The sequence below is a fragment of the Ambystoma mexicanum genome, chromosome 11, assembly GCF_040938575.1.
Source record: "Ambystoma mexicanum isolate Mex_15411 chromosome 11, UKY_AmexF1_1, whole genome shotgun sequence".
In the NCBI taxonomy this organism is placed as follows: domain Eukaryota; kingdom Metazoa; phylum Chordata; class Amphibia; order Caudata; family Ambystomatidae; genus Ambystoma; species Ambystoma mexicanum.
In genome coordinates this window covers 63,881,630-63,899,204 of record NC_090934.1, presented here as the reverse complement: position 1 = coordinate 63,899,204, position 17,575 = coordinate 63,881,630, and the positions used below count along the sequence as shown (strand labels likewise).

At 47.8% G+C, this 17,575-nt stretch overlaps 1 protein-coding gene across 1 annotated transcript in view; it reads left to right on the top strand.

The window, feature by feature from the left end:
* Window positions 1-17,575, top strand: part of CSMD2 (CUB and Sushi multiple domains 2) — a 2,010,406-nt gene that overhangs the window by 1,485,417 nt on the left and 507,414 nt on the right. Inside the window, exons 17-20 of the mRNA XM_069622557.1 lie at window positions 4,020-4,207; window positions 7,167-7,355; window positions 13,267-13,383; window positions 16,176-16,391. Coding sequence (XP_069478658.1) covers window positions 4,020-4,207; window positions 7,167-7,355; window positions 13,267-13,383; window positions 16,176-16,391 — 710 coding nt within the window. The remainder of the gene's footprint in view (window positions 1-4,019; window positions 4,208-7,166; window positions 7,356-13,266; window positions 13,384-16,175; window positions 16,392-17,575) is intronic.

Genomic DNA, 17,575 nt, shown 5'->3' with positions numbered 1-17,575 from the left:
TGCGGCATTCTGGGAGCTCTGTATTGGAATTTTAAGCTCAGGTTTGACCCAGCAGCCCCCTATCTATACACCCTGAATTCTGTCCACTACCATGCCTCCTCTACCCCACGCTTGAACATGTCCATGCTCTTCCCTTTCATTTGTACCACCCCTGCCAACCCTCCCTTTTCACCCTATGGTGCCCATGGAAAGGGTGAACTAACACTGTGTAGTTCTTTAATGGAGCAGGAGAAGACCCAGCAGGTTAGTGGAGAGATGGTGGTTGCCAAAACTACGTTTTGAAGTAATGGAAATCATAAAGTTATGTTCTGTTGTGTCATGTTATGCTATGTTATTGTGATTCAGACCACGCCCCACTGTCACTTTCATGATCTCCAGGCGTTCTGGCAGATCTGAAAAGGAAGTCGGGCCGGGAAGAGTTAATTAGTGGGAGGCAGAGGAAGAGCTCAAAAGTGCTCTTGGTAGCTTCAGTTCAGAAAAAGCAGTCGCTGTGTGCTGGGGTTGCTTTTTGTTGTTAAGGTGTTGTGCGTGCTTTGATGCATGTGTGTCTATGATTTGCTTTTCTGTAGTGTGTTGAAGAGTGTGCAGTTCGTGATGGTTTCAAGATTCTGCTGTGATAGAGGTCTGTTTGTGTTTTTTGGGCGTAGTTTAGGGTACGCAGCATAATGGAAGGTTTTTAGTTGGGCTAGTGACGATATGGTGTTGTGTGCCTCTCTGTGAGTGTGCAGTTGGTTTGGCTGTGTTAGTATCCTTGTATGGTGGTTTGCTCAGTAATGCTTTATTTGATTGGCGTATTCCAGTTTTCGGTTCAGAGAATTCCTGTAAATGTTGTTTTTTGTTCTTATGGTTTGCTGTTTCTTTTCTATCTTATATCTTGTTTAGCTTGGTGAGTTAAAGATCCATGTTTTCAGTAGTTTTCTGAATTTTAGTTGTTCTTCAGTTTGTATTTCCTTGGAGAGTGAGTTTCAAAGTTTTGCAGCGATTCTGGAGAATTCTGATCCACCAAATTTTAACTTTAAATATTGCTTTAGTTTGAAGTTAATGGTGTTGCTGGACCTCAATGTACAGTTTGCTTTTTAGTTGGAGATATTTTTGGTTGCATGTGATTTAATCGAACGGCCAAAACCGATGACATTTCAAACGAAAAAAACGAATACAAAAATAACAAATTTCTTTTTCATTGTTATTAGGTGGGTGGCGGGGGGAGGAGGGGGTGTTCCCAGCCAAAGTCCCCCTTTTCTCTTTTTACTACTACTTTTCCCCACCACCAAAACCACCATTCCCAGTCCCAACCTCATTTCTAGTTTTTTTCCCAAATTAGTTATTTTCCATGTCATTGTTTTTGTGTTCATTGTAATATCATTAGTTATTTTATATTCAATGTAATCACTGCATACCATATTTTCATGTATGAAATGTGATCCTTGGCTTTGCATGGCTCTTTGGGTTATGTAGAGTGTTTCAAACGAAATTATTTTGACTCTTAGCCAGTGTAGAGATCTCAGCGCTGGTGTGATGTGTTCTCTCTTGAGGGGTGAGTCTAAGGAGTAGACATTCTGCTGCATTCTGTATTCACTGTAGTATTTTGGTGAGGTAGTCTGGCATTCCAGATAGATGTTGTTGATGTATTCTGTTCTTGAAATGATGAGGGAGATGATGGCGAGTCTCCTGTGCGGGGAGATGTGGAAAGGTAGCATCCATTTGATTGTGCATAACTGGAAGAAGCACTTCTTCACTAGTGCATTGACCTGTGGCTCAAGTGTAAAGTAATTGTCCATTAATATTCCAAGGTTATTAACAACTTTGGAAGGTTATGGTCATTTTCCCATTTCAGTGGGCCATGGAATGGGGTGAAAGTTCAAAGGGCTGTTCAGTGGTATCGTGATTTCTGTTTTGTCCAGGGTGAGTAAGACTGTTGGTGCTCATTGTGTGTTTCTGTGAGGCTGTTGGTAAGGGTTTGGTCTGGTTCTCTAGAATTGTTGATTTTGTAGATGCATTTTGTGTCATCTGCAGTTGTAACAGGTGAGTCCATGTCTTTTGGTGAGAATGAGGAGTGGGGTCATGTAGATGTTGCAAAGTAGTGGGGAGAGTGGTGAGTCTTGGGGAATTGTGCAGGTTGTTGTGCATGCTGCTCGGATGAAAGAGGTTAGCTACGTTGCTTACGTTCTTTCTGTCCGGAAGGATTTCAAAAATAATAGAGCCGTATTGCTGATTCCTATTTCTCGACTTCTTTTGATGAGGGTTTTGTAGTGAACTGTGCCAAAGTTTGTCGATAAGTCCAGTAGTATTAGCTCTGAGGTGATGATGGCGTCTGCATTTTTTCTTTATGTCATCCCAGATGTATCCTTTCCTCTCAACTGTCTGTAACTGATTTGTGTCTGGTCTAGTACCCGATTGTTTTCTGCTTCTTCCAAGATTGTTTGTATATGTAATTTTCTCAGAGTTGCACTCAATATGGGATGTTTGATATTGGTCGGTAGTTGGTTAGGTCATCTGTGTTTCCTGACGCATCTTAAAGAAGATGTTTGATGAATGCCAATTTGAACATTTGTTGTACATGATATGATATGACATGGCATTTATACCATGCCTATACACAAGTGTTTCCTGTTGTAGTGAGTGGTTAAAGAGGTTGCAGAAGTATTCAGCAGTTGTTTTTTGGTTGAGGATGTTCTTTTACATGTCTGGTGGGCAAGGGTCTGCTGGTGCGCCTGCTCTGTTGCTTTGGTTACCTTGGCTGGAGAATCTTTCTCTTGACACTGGTGGGAAGTAGTTTAGTCTTGTGTTTAGTTCTGGGGTTGCCTTGCTAAGGGTGTTGCTGGTGTTCTTGAGCATACTCTTAATGACTTGCTGGATGCTTGGGAATCTTGTTTTTGAAAATTTTGGATAGTAATTGTATAGTTTGTGTGAGGGCATCAGTCTGTTGTTGCAAGATGTTGGGCTTCTTCTCTCTTTGTTGATGCTGTGCATCTCTTTATGGGTGTTGTTTTTCTCCATTCTTTTTCCAGTTTCCAGTTTTTTTACTTCACTGCTATGGGGCGAGGTGTTAATCATCTTGCTGTTGGTTTATTTAGCGAAGGTGGTGAATTTTTTCTGTGGTGCAATATCATCTAGAGTTTGTCTTGGATGAATCGAAACGGCGATGATGGTTTCATGGATTGGAATCGGGTGTTCAGGCATGTTGTATTTATGGATTTCCAGTTTCTTTTCTCAGTTAGAGGAGTTTTTGGGAGGTTGGCTTGTATTTGCCCGGTAGATCACAAAGTGTATTATGAGGCGGTTACTCCAGTGAATCTGGTTTGATGGTGCAGTTGTAACCAGGTTTCTTGCACAAGATTGCGTTTAGTGTGAGCCCTGCCGAGTGGGTCGCCCCCTTCTCCAATTGCTGTATACTCATTGTTGACAGTTGATTTGTTAGTGTTTTAGTTGAGTTGGTGTTTTCTTCTTCAAACCAGATATGGAAGACACCATAGTATGATCAGGTGGTCATATTTTATGGTGATGTTCTTAATGATTTCTACAAATCGGTCCATTAAAGGGCAGTTGTACGTCAGCGGTATGTAGACGAGTAGAAATGAAAGGTTGGTTTGGTGGTCCGAAGTGATGGTCCAAGGCTAAGTGTCGATATTTACGTGTATAATGATAATCGAAAATGAAATGTGGGACTCTCAATTCAACACATCAAATACACCTTGCCCATACCCCGCAACAGAGGAAGGTGCGCTCGGATATTCTGCTATACCCCACGAGGCACCTGGATTCATTCTGGGGCATTCTAAGTTACACAGGAATGACTATGGAACACTTGTGTACGAGCGCGACAGAAATAAAATATCAATATGCCATTGGGTATCATACTTTTCACATTGACCTTCGCGCAAGCTATTTTCTACCAAGAGTGATTCGCTCACAGACCTCTTTATAAGTGGCAACACAATGTGTTGACTAGACTACCACCATTATCCCTGCACGCCAAGATCTATGTTCACCAAGTATCTTCTTTCTACCCCTTCTCACAGGTTTAAAACCGAGGTCAACTATGACACATTGGAGGTGCGCGATGGTCGATCGTACTCAGCCCCCCTCATAGGGGTATACGACGGAACCCAAGTTCCCCAATTCCTCATCAGCACAAGCAACTTCCTCTACCTCCTCTTCTCCACCGACAAGAGCCACTCTGACGTCGGGTTCCAGATCCGTTATGAGAGTGAGTATGAGCTCTGCTCGATAATTCCCAGCTCTCTGAAAGCACAACTAACCCAGCCAGCTCTGAAAGCACAATGTTCATCCTGTTACTCTTCCTGTTACTAACCCAGCCAGTCCTGACACCGCTCGATAATTCCCAGCTCTCTGAAAGCAAGCAGATGTCAATTTCAGTCGTTCCTCACCTTGTGGAGCGGCTGGACTATTACAGGCGGGCAAGACCGGGACATTAAACTGTGATCAGCCAATAACAACCTGCAAATTATCACCATTGGTATTGATTGTCTTTTATAGCAGCTGGAATAATGCATTTAGAAGGTGTTATTGAATCAGAATGCAGGGTTTTTGTTATTTGCTTTTCAAACCTGTATTATATTTCAAAGGCTTTGCTCGAATGCTAATGGCAGAGAAACACACGGCATAGCGGGAAAAACACATAGGAACATTTAGAACAGAAATTGCAAATATGCTCGAGGGCCTACCTTTCTGGATCATGCATGGTTGCTAATGGGAAGGGAACATTATTGTGTGAAATGATCATGTTTTGAGACCTTTTCACACAGGTTTGACTCTGTTCTTAGGTAGGGCAAGATGTGCTAATTTCTTTTGACCCATCGATTCAGGAGTCCCCACCCCCGTCAAAAGACTCATTGTTCACTGACCCTTTTCTTGGCCCTCCTCTTGTACAACCACAAGGCGGTTGCGAGCCCAACTAAAGCAAGGACCTTCAAAGAGGGCTTGGGCCATGACCAGCCGGCTCAGCTATTCATGGTGGCCTTCAGTGCTACTAGCAATTCGGCATCATGACCCATGTTCAAGGTTATTTGAGCCAAGTTCTTTCTCAGTAGGGGGTCGTTCACATTTTGGAATTGAATGCGAATAATGCTTTAAAACAAGGTGTTTCCTACATGAAACTATTTTGTGGGTGACCTCCCATTCATTGAAGGAAAATACACTCAAGTCCTTTTTCTCTTTCCATTGCTAAGTATCATGGCGATGGGCCCAGAGAAAATAAGTTATGTATAGCACAGGTGATGCGGATGGAAATCTCGTGGGTGAAGGAGTGCAGGAGGCGAGAACCGGCAGTGAGTGGGCAGGGTGTGTGGGTGACGTGGGACACTCAGGTAGCAGTCTTCAGCTGACTAGGAAAAACACAGGCCATTATCACTATATAAAGCCTGGGGGACTGATCTATCTGACTGCACCAGTATGTTTATACATTTCCAGATATCCACGATAGGTGCAGCTACCCGCCTCCAAAACTATTAGCGTTACAAAGTCACCGGAAACTAAAAAAGGTGGGCAGAGAAGTCTTCACAGCGTCTTCTGTTCGATGCTAATGTAGCCCGTGGCCCCACGGGGCCCATCTAGTAGGGGCTATGTGCTTGTCCCCTGAGGAAACACCCAGAAATAAAGACGCAGACACCAGGGTAATAAAGGTCATTTATTAAATGTGTTAGGTATGTTTTGTTTATGTGTGCGTGTTCAATGTGTGTGGCTTTGGATCCAACCATCGAGCCCACCATGGGGATGGATGGAATATTAATAAAGAAAGGAAAACAAAGGAATACAGCTCCCCTGCTCAAGAGTGGGCTAGTCAGGGGAGAAATTAATCATGAGAGGATTGAAGTAAAGTGAGAGTTAGAAAAGGACAGTAAGAAAAGGGGAGGAAGGATGAGAGACGCAAAAGACAGCAGAGAAGGGTAAATAGACTTACCTAGTGTCTGCTGCCTCAAGTGGCCCCCCTAGTCATCTGGGCATGTGGGGTGCCCCGTGAAGCGTGAGCCATGTGGCCTAACTGCTTATGCCAGGAACCCCCTGAAGAGTGAGCCAAGCGGCCAAACTGCTTATGCCAGGGGCAGGTCAACTGCCCCTGGCATATGCAGCTCTGGGGGTCCTGGCGGATGTCAGGCAATGGGGCCCACCCAGAAGATTTAAAGAGAGTTGCAGGCCCAGTGGTGATCATTGGTGGCCCCCACTCCAACTGGGCCACCGAGATGAATGAAAGAGGTCATGGAGAATCGTAGTGATGGCTGGCGGAACACCCCTTGCGCAGGGGGTTGCCCAGAAGACCAGCAGAGCACAGGGGGCTCCATGTGCTGAACTGGGACAACATGAATAAGGAAGCGGGCCAAACCCCCATCTATCCTCAGGGGACGTGCCCCCAGCTAGCCCTTCTTCCAGCTTGGCAGTCAGCCCTCAGGGAACCTGGGTCACCAGAGACAGCCCTTGAAGGTACTGTTAAGGGGCTCACTGACTGCAGCAGTCACCCCCATTGTGACATACTGTTTATATAGTGTCAATCAAAGAGAAATCAATTTGAAGGGGGAAAAAGAAAATTCAGTGACCACTACTGTGATAAAACCAAATACGTTTGGTGAAAACTGCAAACATTTTCTGCTCCCCCAACAACACATATTCACTCTTAGTGTTCTGTAGTGGTCACCCAGCACAAGCGCTGAAGAATGAATGTGTGCACTAATTGTTCACAAGCGCCCAAACAACTGCTACTGGCTTTTACTGACATAGCAACGTAACTAATGACGTACAAAGCAATGGATAGGGTGGTCACCCAGCGTCATTATATAACTGCTGCTCAATCTCTTGGAATGTGTGTGTGTCTTGCAATGTGACCTCCGCAGTGAACAAAATGGGCAATGCAGCATGTTTCAGGATAGTTACGTGCACCTGCTTTTACCAGTAGAAGCCCTTTTAAGTATGCTAATGTGTGAGGTTAAAATGCAAATGATGGTTAAAGTATTCCCTTCAGAGTACATTCTGAAGCCAGCACTTGAGCTGGAGTAGACACTGCTGCTGAAGCCAGATTCGGAGCTCCTTGACTACCCACTTGGGAAGTCCGACGAGTTCTTAACGCCATGCTAAGCGTTCATTCATTCATTCAGCCATTGCTCCTGTTGTTGAAAGCCCATCATAAAGCCTTGTTTTGGCCTCTCTCTGCACAGCTGTGAAGCTCCAATCTGACCACTGCTTGGACCCCGGCATCCCGGTCAACGGCCAGCGGCACGGCAACGAGTTCTACGTGGGGGCGCTGGCGACGTTCAGCTGTGATTCAGGGTACACGCTAAGTGATGACGAACCCCTGGAGTGCGAGCCCAACTTCCAGTGGAGCCGGCCGCTGCCCAGCTGTGAGGGTGAGTGAGGTGGCAGCAGCATCTTGAGGGATTGCGGCGTGTCCTGGGTCTTTGCAGGCTGCTGGCACTGAGATAAGCGTCCAAGGTTTACTTCCCTTTGTGGTAATAAGTGGGTTTCCCAACAGGTGGGGGTCCTGAAAGTAAAATATGTGCGTATAGTCGGGGTCTGATGTGTTTGAGCTTTCAGATCCTTCTAGAACCACGAGTATATCGATAAATCCTGCAACTCCCACGCCATTGGCTCATTCTCCTCTGCTCTAGAAGCTAGGCATGCCACATCATCGGTTGTTAATATAGCCCCTAAAGGCCAGTTGGGACATCCAGGCACTAGTATTGCTCTGATAAGATGGGTGGAGAAAATAACCATGTTTTAATTGAACGGCTAAAGTGTGAAGATGTTTTGGCATCATGAGATCTTTGAGTAATTTGTGCCAGGTCCTGCAATCGAGAAGGTCTTCTGCTTGTCATTGCTTGATGTTGGGGGTACATGGCTATGATTTTACAACTAAGAGGAAGAGGATACAGAAGTACGACTTGTGTGTAACAGTGCCCACTTCCGTCAAGGTTGGCAGTGATGCAGAAATGCAAGTGTTGCCCACCTGCTGACCCCAGCGCATGTGTCTTGTGTCTAGGCCTATGGATGGCGCATTGTATTGCTGCAGAGCTCGTGTGTCATGTGTGTAGGCAATGGATGGCGCATTGTATAGCTGCAGAGCTCGTGTGCCATGTGTCTAGGCCTATGGATGGCGCATTGTATTGCTGCAGAGCTCGTGTGTCATGTGTCTAGGCCTATGGAGGGTGCATTGTATTGCTGCAGAGCTCGTGTGTCATGTGTCTAGGCCTATGGATGGCGCATTGTATTGCTGCAGAGCTCGTGTGTCATGTGTGTGGGCCTATGGATGGCGCATTGTATTGATGCAGAGCTCGTGTGTCATGTGTCTAGGCCTATGGAGGGCGCATTGTATTGCTGCAGAGCTCGTGTGTCATGTGTCTAGGCCTATGGATGGCGCATTGTATTGCTGCAGAGCTCGTGTGTCATGTGTGTGGGCCTATGGAGGGCGCATTGTATTGCTGCAGAGCTCGTATGTCATGTGTCTAGGCCTATGGAGGGCGCATTGTATTGCTGCAGAGCTCGTGTGTCTTGTGTGTAGGCCTATGGATGGCGCATTGTATTGCTGCAGAGCTCGTGTGTCTTGTGTGTAGGCCTATGGAGGGCGCATTGTATTGCTGCAGAGCTTGTGTGTCATGTGTGTGGGCCTATGGATGGCGCATTGTATTGATGCAGAGCTCGTGTGTCATGTGTCTAGGCCTATGGATGGCGCATTGTATTGCTGCAGAGCTCGTGTGTCATGTGTGTGGGTCTATGGATGGCGCATTGTATTGCTGCAGAGCTCGTGTGTCATGTGTGTAGGCCTATGGATGGCGCATTGTATTGCTGCAGAGCTCACATGTCATGTGTGTAGGCCTATGGAGGGCGCATTGTATTGCTGCAGAGCTCGTGTGTCATGTGTGTAGGCCTATGGATGGCGCATTGTATTGCTGCAGAGCTCACATGTCATGTGTGTAGGCCTATGGAGGGCGCATTGTATTGTTGCAGAGCTCGTGTGTCGTGTGTCTAGGCCTACGGAGGGCACATTGTATTGCTGCAGAGCTCGTGTGTCATGTGTCTAGGCCTATGGATGGCGCATTGTATAGCTGCAGAGCTCGTGTGTCATGTGTGTAGGCAATGGATGGCGCATTGTATAGCTGCAGAGCTCGTGTGTCATGTGTCTAGGCCTATGGATGGCGCATCGTATTGCTGCAGAGCTCGTGTGTCATGTGTCTAGGCCTATGGATGGCGCATTGTATTGTTGCAGAGCTCGTGTGCCATGTGTCTAGGCCTATGGATGGCGCATTGTATTGCTGCAGAGCTCGTGTGTCATGTGTCTAGGCCTATGGATGGCGCATTGTATTGCTGCAGAGCTCGTGTGTCATGTGTCTAGGCCTATGGAGGGTGCATTGTATTGCTGCAGAGCTCGTGTGTCGTGTGTCTAGGCCTATGGAGTGCGCGTTGTATTGCTGCAGAGCTCGTGTGTCATGTGTGTAGGCAATGGATGGCGCATTGTATAGCTGCAGAGCTTATGTGTCATGTGTCTAGGCCTATGGATGGCGCGTTGTATTGCTGCAGAGCTCATGTGTCATGTGTCTAGGCCTATGGATGGCGCGTTGTATTGCTGCAGAGCTCGCGTGTCATGTGTGTAGGCCTATCGATGGCGCATTGTATTGCTGCAGAGCTCACATGTCATGTGTGTAGGCCTATGGAGGGCGCATTGTATTGCTGCAGAGCTCGTGTGTCATGTGTCTAGGCCTATGGATGGCGCATTGTATTGCTGCAGAACTCGTGTGTCGTGTGTCTAGGCCTATGGATAGCGCATTGTATACCTGCAGAGCTTGTGTGTCATGTGTGTAGGCCTATGGATGGCGCATTGTATTGCTGCAGAGCTCACATGTCATGTGTTTAGGCCTATGGAGGGCGCGTTGTATTGCTGCAGAGCTCACGTGTCATGTGTCTAGGCCTATGGAGGGCGCGTTGTATTGATGCAGAGCTCGTGTGTCATGTGTCTAGGCCTATGGAGGGCGCATTGTATTGCTGCAGAGCCTGTGTGTCATGTGTCTAGGCCTATGGATGGCGCATTGTATTGCTGCAGAGCCCGTGTGTCGTGTGTCTAGGCCTATGGATAGCGCATTGTATAGCTGCAGAGCTCGTGTGTCATGTGTGTAGGCCTATGGATAGCGCATTGTATAGCTGCAGAGCTCGTGTGTCATGTGTGTAGGCCTATGGATGGCGCATTGTATAGCTGCAGAGCTCGTGTGTCATGTGTGTAGGCCTATGGATGGCGCATTGTATAGCTGCAGAGCTTATCTGTCATGTGTCTAGGCCTATGGATGGCGCGTTGTATTGCTGCAGAGCTCATGTGTCATGTGTCTAGGCCTATGGATGGCGCGTTGTATTGCTGCAGAGCTCGCGTGTCATGTGTGTAGGCCTATCGATGGCGCATTGTATTGCTGCAGAGCTCACATGTCATGTGTGTAGGCATATGGATGGCGCATTGTATTGCTGCAGAGCTCGTGTGTCTTGTGTGTAGGCCTATTGATGGCGCATTGTATTGCTGCAGAGCTCGTGTGCCATGTGTCTAGGCCTATGGATGGCGCATTGTATTGCTGCAGAGCTCGTGTGTCATGTGTCTAGGCCTATGGAGGGTGCATTGTATTGCTGCAGAGCTCGTGTGTCATGTGTCTAGGCCTATGGATGGCGCATTGTATTGCTGCAGAGCTCGTGTGTCATGTGTGTGGGCCTATGGATGGCGCATTGTATTGATGCAGAGCTCGTGTGTCATGTGTCTAGGCCTATGGAGGGCGCATTGTATTGCTGCAGAGCTCGTGTGTCATGTGTCTAGGCCTATGGATGGCGCATTGTATTGCTGCAGAGCTCGTGTGTCATGTGTGTGGGCCTATGGAGGGCGCATTGTATTGCTGCAGAGCTCGTATGTCATGTGTCTAGGCCTATGGAGGGCGCATTGTATTGCTGCAGAGCTCGTGTGTCTTGTGTGTAGGCCTATGGAGGGCGCATTGTATTGCTGCAGAGCTTGTGTGTCATGTGTGTGGGCCTATGGATGGCGCATTGTATTGATGCAGAGCTCGTGTGTCATGTGTCTAGGCCTATGGATGGCGCATTGTATTGCTGCAGAGCTCGTGTGTCATGTGTGTGGGTCTATGGATGGCGCATTGTATTGCTGCAGAGCTCGTGTGTCATGTGTGTAGGCCTATGGATGGCGCATTGTATTGCTGCAGAGCTCACATGTCATGTGTGTAGGCCTATGGAGGGCGCATTGTATTGCTGCAGATCTCGTGTGTCATGTGTGTAGGCCTATGGATGGCGCATTGTATTGCTGCAGAGCTCACATGTCATGTGTGTAGGTCTATGGAGGGCGCATTGTATTGTTGCAGAGCTCGTGTGTCGTGTGTCTAGGCCTACGGAGGGCACATTGTATTGCTGCAGAGCTCGTGTGTCATGTGTGTAGGCCTATGGATGGCGCATTGTATTGCTGCAGAGCTCACATGTCATGTGTGTAGGCCTATGGAGGGCGCATTGTATTGCTGCAGAGCTCGTGTGTCATGTGTGTAGGCCTATGGATGGCGCATTGTATTGCTGCAGAGCTCACATGTCATGTGTGTAGGCCTATGGAGGGCGCATTGTATTGTTGCAGAGCTCGTGTGTCGTGTGTCTAGGCCTACGGAGGGCACATTGTATTGCTGCAGAGCTCGTGTGTCATGTGTCTAGGCCTATGGATGGCGCATTGTATAGCTGCAGAGCTCGTGTGTCATGTGTGTAGGCAATGGATGGCGTATTGTATAGCTGCAGAGCTCGTGTGTCATGTGTCTAGGCCTATGGATGGCGCATCGTATTGCTGCAGAGCTCGTGTGTCATGTGTCTAGGCCTATAGATGGCGCATTGTATTGTTGCAGAGCTCGTGTGCCATGTGTCTAGGCCTATGGATGGCGCATTGTATTGCTGCAGAGCTCGTGTGTCATGTGTCTAGGCCTATGGATGGCGCATTGTATTGCTGCAGAGCTCGTGTGTCATGTGTCTAGGCCTATGGAGGGCGCATTGTATTGCTGCAGAGCTCGTGTGTCGTGTGTCTAGGCCTATGGAGTGCGCGTTGTATTGCTGCAGAGCTCGTGTGTCATGTGTGTAGGCAATGGATGGCGCATTGTATAGCTGCAGAGCTTATGTGTCATGTGTCTAGGCCTATGGATGGCGCGTTGTATTGCTGCAGAGCTCATGTGTCATGTGTCTAGGCCTATGGATGGCGCGTTGTATTGCTGCAGAGCTCGCGTGTCATGTGTGTAGGCCTATCGATGGCGCATTGTATTGCTGCAGAGCTCACATGTCATGTGTGTAGGCCTATGGAGGGCGCATTGTATTGCTGCAGAGCTCGTGTGTCATGTGTCTAGGCCTATGGATGGCGCATTGTATTGCTGCAGAACTCGTGTGTCGTGTGTCTAGGCCTATGGATAGCGCATTGTATACCTGCAGAGCTTGTGTGTCATGTGTGTAGGCCTATGGATGGCGCATTGTATTGCTGCAGAGCTCACATGTCATGTGTTTAGGCCTATGGAGGGCGCGTTGTATTGCTGCAGAGCTCACGTGTCATGTGTCTAGGCCTATGGAGGGCGCGTTGTATTGATGCAGAGCTCGTGTGTCATGTGTCTAGGCCTATGGAGGGCGCATTGTATTGCTGCAGAGCCTGTGTGTCATGTGTCTAGGCCTATGGATGGCGCATTGTATTGCTGCAGAGCCCGTGTGTCGTGTGTCTAGGCCTATGGATAGCGCATTGTATAGCTGCAGAGCTCGTGTGTCATGTGTGTAGGCCTATGGATAGCGCATTGTATAGCTGCAGAGCTCGTGTGTCATGTGTGTAGGCCTATGGATGGCGCATTGTATAGCTGCAGAGCTCGTGTGTCATGTGTGTAGGCCTATGGATGGCGCATTGTATAGCTGCAGAGCTCGTGTGTCATGTGTCTAGGCCTATGGATGGCGCATTGTATTGCTGCAGAGCTCGTGTGTCGTGTGTCTAGGCCTATGGATGGCGCATTGTATTGCTGCAGAGCTCGTGTGTCGTGTGTCTAGGCCTATGGATAGCGCATTGTATAGCTGCAGAGCTCGTGTGTCGTGTGTCTAGGCTTATGGAGGGCGCATTGCATTGCTGCAGAGCTCGTGTGTCTTGTGTGTCGGCCTATGGAGGGCGCATTGTTTTGTCCCCGTGCCTAGGTTGCCCTGCCTGCCATCAGAAGCGTGACTCGGGCATCCAACTGCTCCTATCGCCTTCTTGTCTCTCACGAGCGCATCTCTCTCTTGTTTCCTTTGCAGCTCTCTGTGGAGGGTACATCCAAGCTTCTGTTGGGACCATTCTATCGCCAGGGTTTCCTGATTTCTACCCCAACAACTTAAACTGCACATGGGTGATAGAAACCTCACATGGCAAAGGTAAGTGTGATGAAGAAAATTGCCCAGAGGTGACACCTTGGAGTACCATTGTTTAAATCCATTCTTCCTTTCAATGTTTTTTCTTAGTGCGCCCGTGTTATTTCTTTCTCTCTCTCTCTCTCTGTCTCTCTCTCTGTCTCTCTCTCTCTCTGTCTCTCTCTCTTTCTCTCTCTCTCTCTTTCCTTTTTCTTTCTTTCTTCCACACTCATTCTTCTTCCTTCCTATTTGCTGTGTGTCTTTCCTTCCCTCCCTTCATATCTTCTTTCTTTTTTTCTTTCTTTATGTTTTTCTTTTTTTCTTTCTTTGTTTTTCTTTCTTTCTTTCTTTCTTTTTTTTCTTTCTTTCTTTGTTTCTTTCTTGCTCTCTCCTTCCTTTCAGTTTTCGTTCCACCCTTTCCTTCCTTCCAGTTTTCGTTCCTACCCTCCCTCCCTCCCTCCCTCCCTCCCTCCTTCCCTTCCTTCCTCCCTTCCTCCCTCCCTCCCTCCCTCCCTCCCTCCCTCCCTCCCTCCCTCCCTCCCTCCCTTCCTTCCTTCCTTCCTTCCTTCCTTCCTTCCTTCCTTCCTTCCTTCCTTCCTTCCTTCCTTCCTTCCTTCCTTCCTTCCTTCCTTCCTTCCTTCCTTCCTTCCTTCCTTCCTTCCTTCCTTCCTTCCTTCCTTCCTTCCTGCCTCTCTTCTGATGAGGATACTGGCCACAGTCTCTGTCTATCCGCTGAGTAGATTTAGGCTGTGGGCTAAACTCCTGGTGAGGGTATCGGCCACACACTCTGCCTCTCCTCTGTGTAGAATTAGATTGTGGGCTAGTTCCTAGGCAGAGTACTACCCACAGTCTCGATCTGCTTTTTATATTTAGACTGTGTGCTAGGCTTCTGGGTAGGGTTCTATCCGCAGGCTCTGTCTACTTGCTGTGTAGAGTTTGACTCTGGGCTAGGCTCCTGGGTAGGGTGCTATCCGCAGGCTCTGTCTACTTGCTGTGTAGAGTTCGACTCTGGGCTAGGCTCCTGGCTAGGGTGCTGTCCGCAGACTCTGTCTAGCCTGTGTGTAGAGTTAGACTGTGGACTAGGCTCCTGGGTAGGGTACTGGCCACAGGCTTTGCCAATCTGCTGTGTAGAGTTAGAAAGTGGGCTAGGGTTAGGCTTCTGGGTGGGTTGCTCCCCTCAGAGTCTATCTATCCACTGTGCAGATTTAGACTATGGCTAGGCTCCTGGGTAGGGTTCTATCCGCAGGCTCTGTCTACTTGCTGTGTAGAGTTTGACTCTGGGCTAGGCTCCTGGGTAGGGTGCTATCCGCAGGCTCTGTCTACTTGCTGTGTAGAGTTCGACTCTGGGCTAGGCTCCTGGCTAGGGTGCTGTCCGCAGACTCTGTCTAGCCTGTGTGTAGAGTTAGACTGTGGACTAGGCTCCTGGGTAGGGTACTGGCCACAGGCTTTGCCAATCTGCTGTGTAGAGTTAGACTGTGGGCTAGGGTTAGGCTTCTGGGTAGGTTGCTCCCCGCAGGGTCTATCTATCCGCTGTGCAGATTGAGACTATGGCTAGGCTCCTGGGTAGGGTTCTCACCAAAGTCTCTTTCAGTCCGCTGTGGGCTAGGGTTAGTCTCCTAGATAGGGTGCTCTCCGCAGGCTCTATCATTGGTTTCAAGCCCAGGCGCCATGAGTTCCTAGATTAAAGTTACTTATCATGATTTGTATCATCCTTTGGACACTAGTGTGGGCTAAAATGATCATTGAAATAACAGCTGTGTGGTCTGTGGTTGATTAGATCATGTTATTTGGGGACCATGCATAAATTAGTTGTTCTCCCTTAATGGAACACGTTTCGTAAAGTGTGTATACCATTTTTATTAAAATTCTCAAAACATATAAAGCGTAAAGTGACCAACAAGCCGCTTTAGAACACATTGGCCCTGATTCCGAGGTTGGTGCTAGTCATAGAGCTATTAGCGGTGTCATTACCGATGCCCGGTATCCCTTTGCGCCCGGGTCGTAATGACCCCCATTGTAAATAACAAACAGTGGAAACAGTACTTAGGTGACAGTGTTTATAATGTTGAAGGACCTGAGATTCAATATTGTTACATTTCCTAGGTACTGACCTGTAGATTGGGAGACCCGGGGTGAACAACTTGAAGTGATGACATAACCTGACCTGCCAGACTTCTCGATGAGAAGATATAGGCAACGTGTTGAAAATACAGATCGTGGGGATTCAACCAAGCCCCTATTGCCTTACCCATGGAAATTCAGTCTCGTGTCCAGGGGTCAAGTCCTAAAAGAAAAAAAAGTGCGGGCTCAGTGGGGTCACCAGAAATTAGCCTATCAGGGTGATATTTTAGAAAAGTAGGGGGACCGCGTGCACCCGCGTGTACCCTCGGCTTGAGCCCTGGCTGTGTCCATGAAAAGCTTTAGAAAATCAATTCTACTAGATTATGAACTAGATAACTGCTCAGAGGTAAACATTTGGGGACGCACGTTGCATGGTGAATGTCTTTGCCATATTCGAGTTATGCTAATTATGCAGCTTTACTAGCCATGTAGCTAGCAATAAACCTATATTTTTCTACGATCCATGCAACTTCGTCTACCCTCAGCGGTTTTAAACTACGACTCCCATGATTCCTCACCATTGGCTACGCTGGGTAAAGGTGATGGCAGTTGTAGTCCAGAACACCTGGAGAGATACTCATTGCAGACTCCTGCCCTCAGTCTTGTTTGATGTGGCTGAACCTATTACAATCTGATGTGATGACTGTTTCCGCTTAACCTCAATACATTCTCCAATGTCTCTTCCTCTTGTCCAGGTGTGTTCTTCACATTCCACACCTTCCACCTGGAGAGTGGCCACGATTATCTGCTCATCACGGAGAACACCAGCTTTTCCCAGCCTTTGAAGCGGCTCACCGGTTCCCGCTTGCCCCCTCCACTCAGTGCCGGCCTCTACGGAAACTTCACTGCCCAAATCCGCTTCATCTCCGATTTCTCCATGTCCTACGAAGGGTTCAACATCACCTTCATGGGTACGGATGCCTTCCTGTGTCGGCATGCATGCGCTGGCTCAAATGTCTGACTTGTATTCAGTGGTCGAAGTGTCTGAAAACAACTGGTGGAACTGTATTCCCTGCTGACCTGTCCCCACTCCCCACAAACCCCATCACCACACCCCCACCTACATGCACTACAACCCCCCCAAACACATGTCCCTGCTGTTTAAGGGAACATATTTATTTGTTAATTTATGTATGTATTTATATAGCGCACTGAGCCCTGGGGCATCTGGGCGCTTTCTTTTAGGTACCAAGTTTTGGATTTTCTTCCTAAGTAGATGGAAGGAGGTTCTGTTCTTAGGGAAGGTGGTAAGGTGTTCCATAATTTGGTGGCTAACACGGGGAAGCTGCTGCCTCCATCTTTCGGGAGCTTAAACCTGGGGATCTTGAAGCAGTGAGCTTGGCCAGATCTCGTAGGACGTGCTGAAGTGTTTCGGGGGAAGTTGACAGCCAGATAGCTAGACCCCAGGTTAGCAAAGCACTTATGTTTGAGTGATAGAGTCTTGTACTCTATTCTTTGGTTGACAGAGAGTCACTGAGTGTTCTTCTTATATCCGAGATATGTTGAGACCTTGGGAGGTTTAATGCTGATCTGAGGGCATTATTTTGGATTCCTTGAAACGTGTTAAGGTTATGTTGACTCGTGCCTAGGTCGAGTGCATTACAGTAGTCGATTTCAGAGAGAACTAAGGCTCTAGCTGTGGAGGTCCAGTTTGATGTGGAGAGAAATAGTCTAGAAGACCTGATTAGCTTACAAGTATAGCCGTGGAGGAGGCTATTGCGTTAATTTGTCTGGTCATGTTAACTGAGGAGTCAAAGGTAGATACCTAGCCTTTTGACATTCTTGGAAACCATTATGTTATTGCCGTCAATGCTGAAGGATGAGTGTTGTCTGTCGAGTTTGTTAAGTCTGGATTGGGAACCTAAAAGGAGTAGCTCTGTCTTGTCGTCGTTGAGGCATAGGCCATGTTTAGCCATCCAGGCTTGTATGATGAGGTAGATTCCGTTTAGGACTTTCACATCTTTGATATAGTCCTCAGTCATAGGGATGAGTATTTGGGTGTTATCTGAATAGTTTGTGTATATGACACCCATGTGGTCAAGGTCGTGCAACAGGTGTTGTGTAAACACGTTATATAGTGTTCATGAGATGCAGG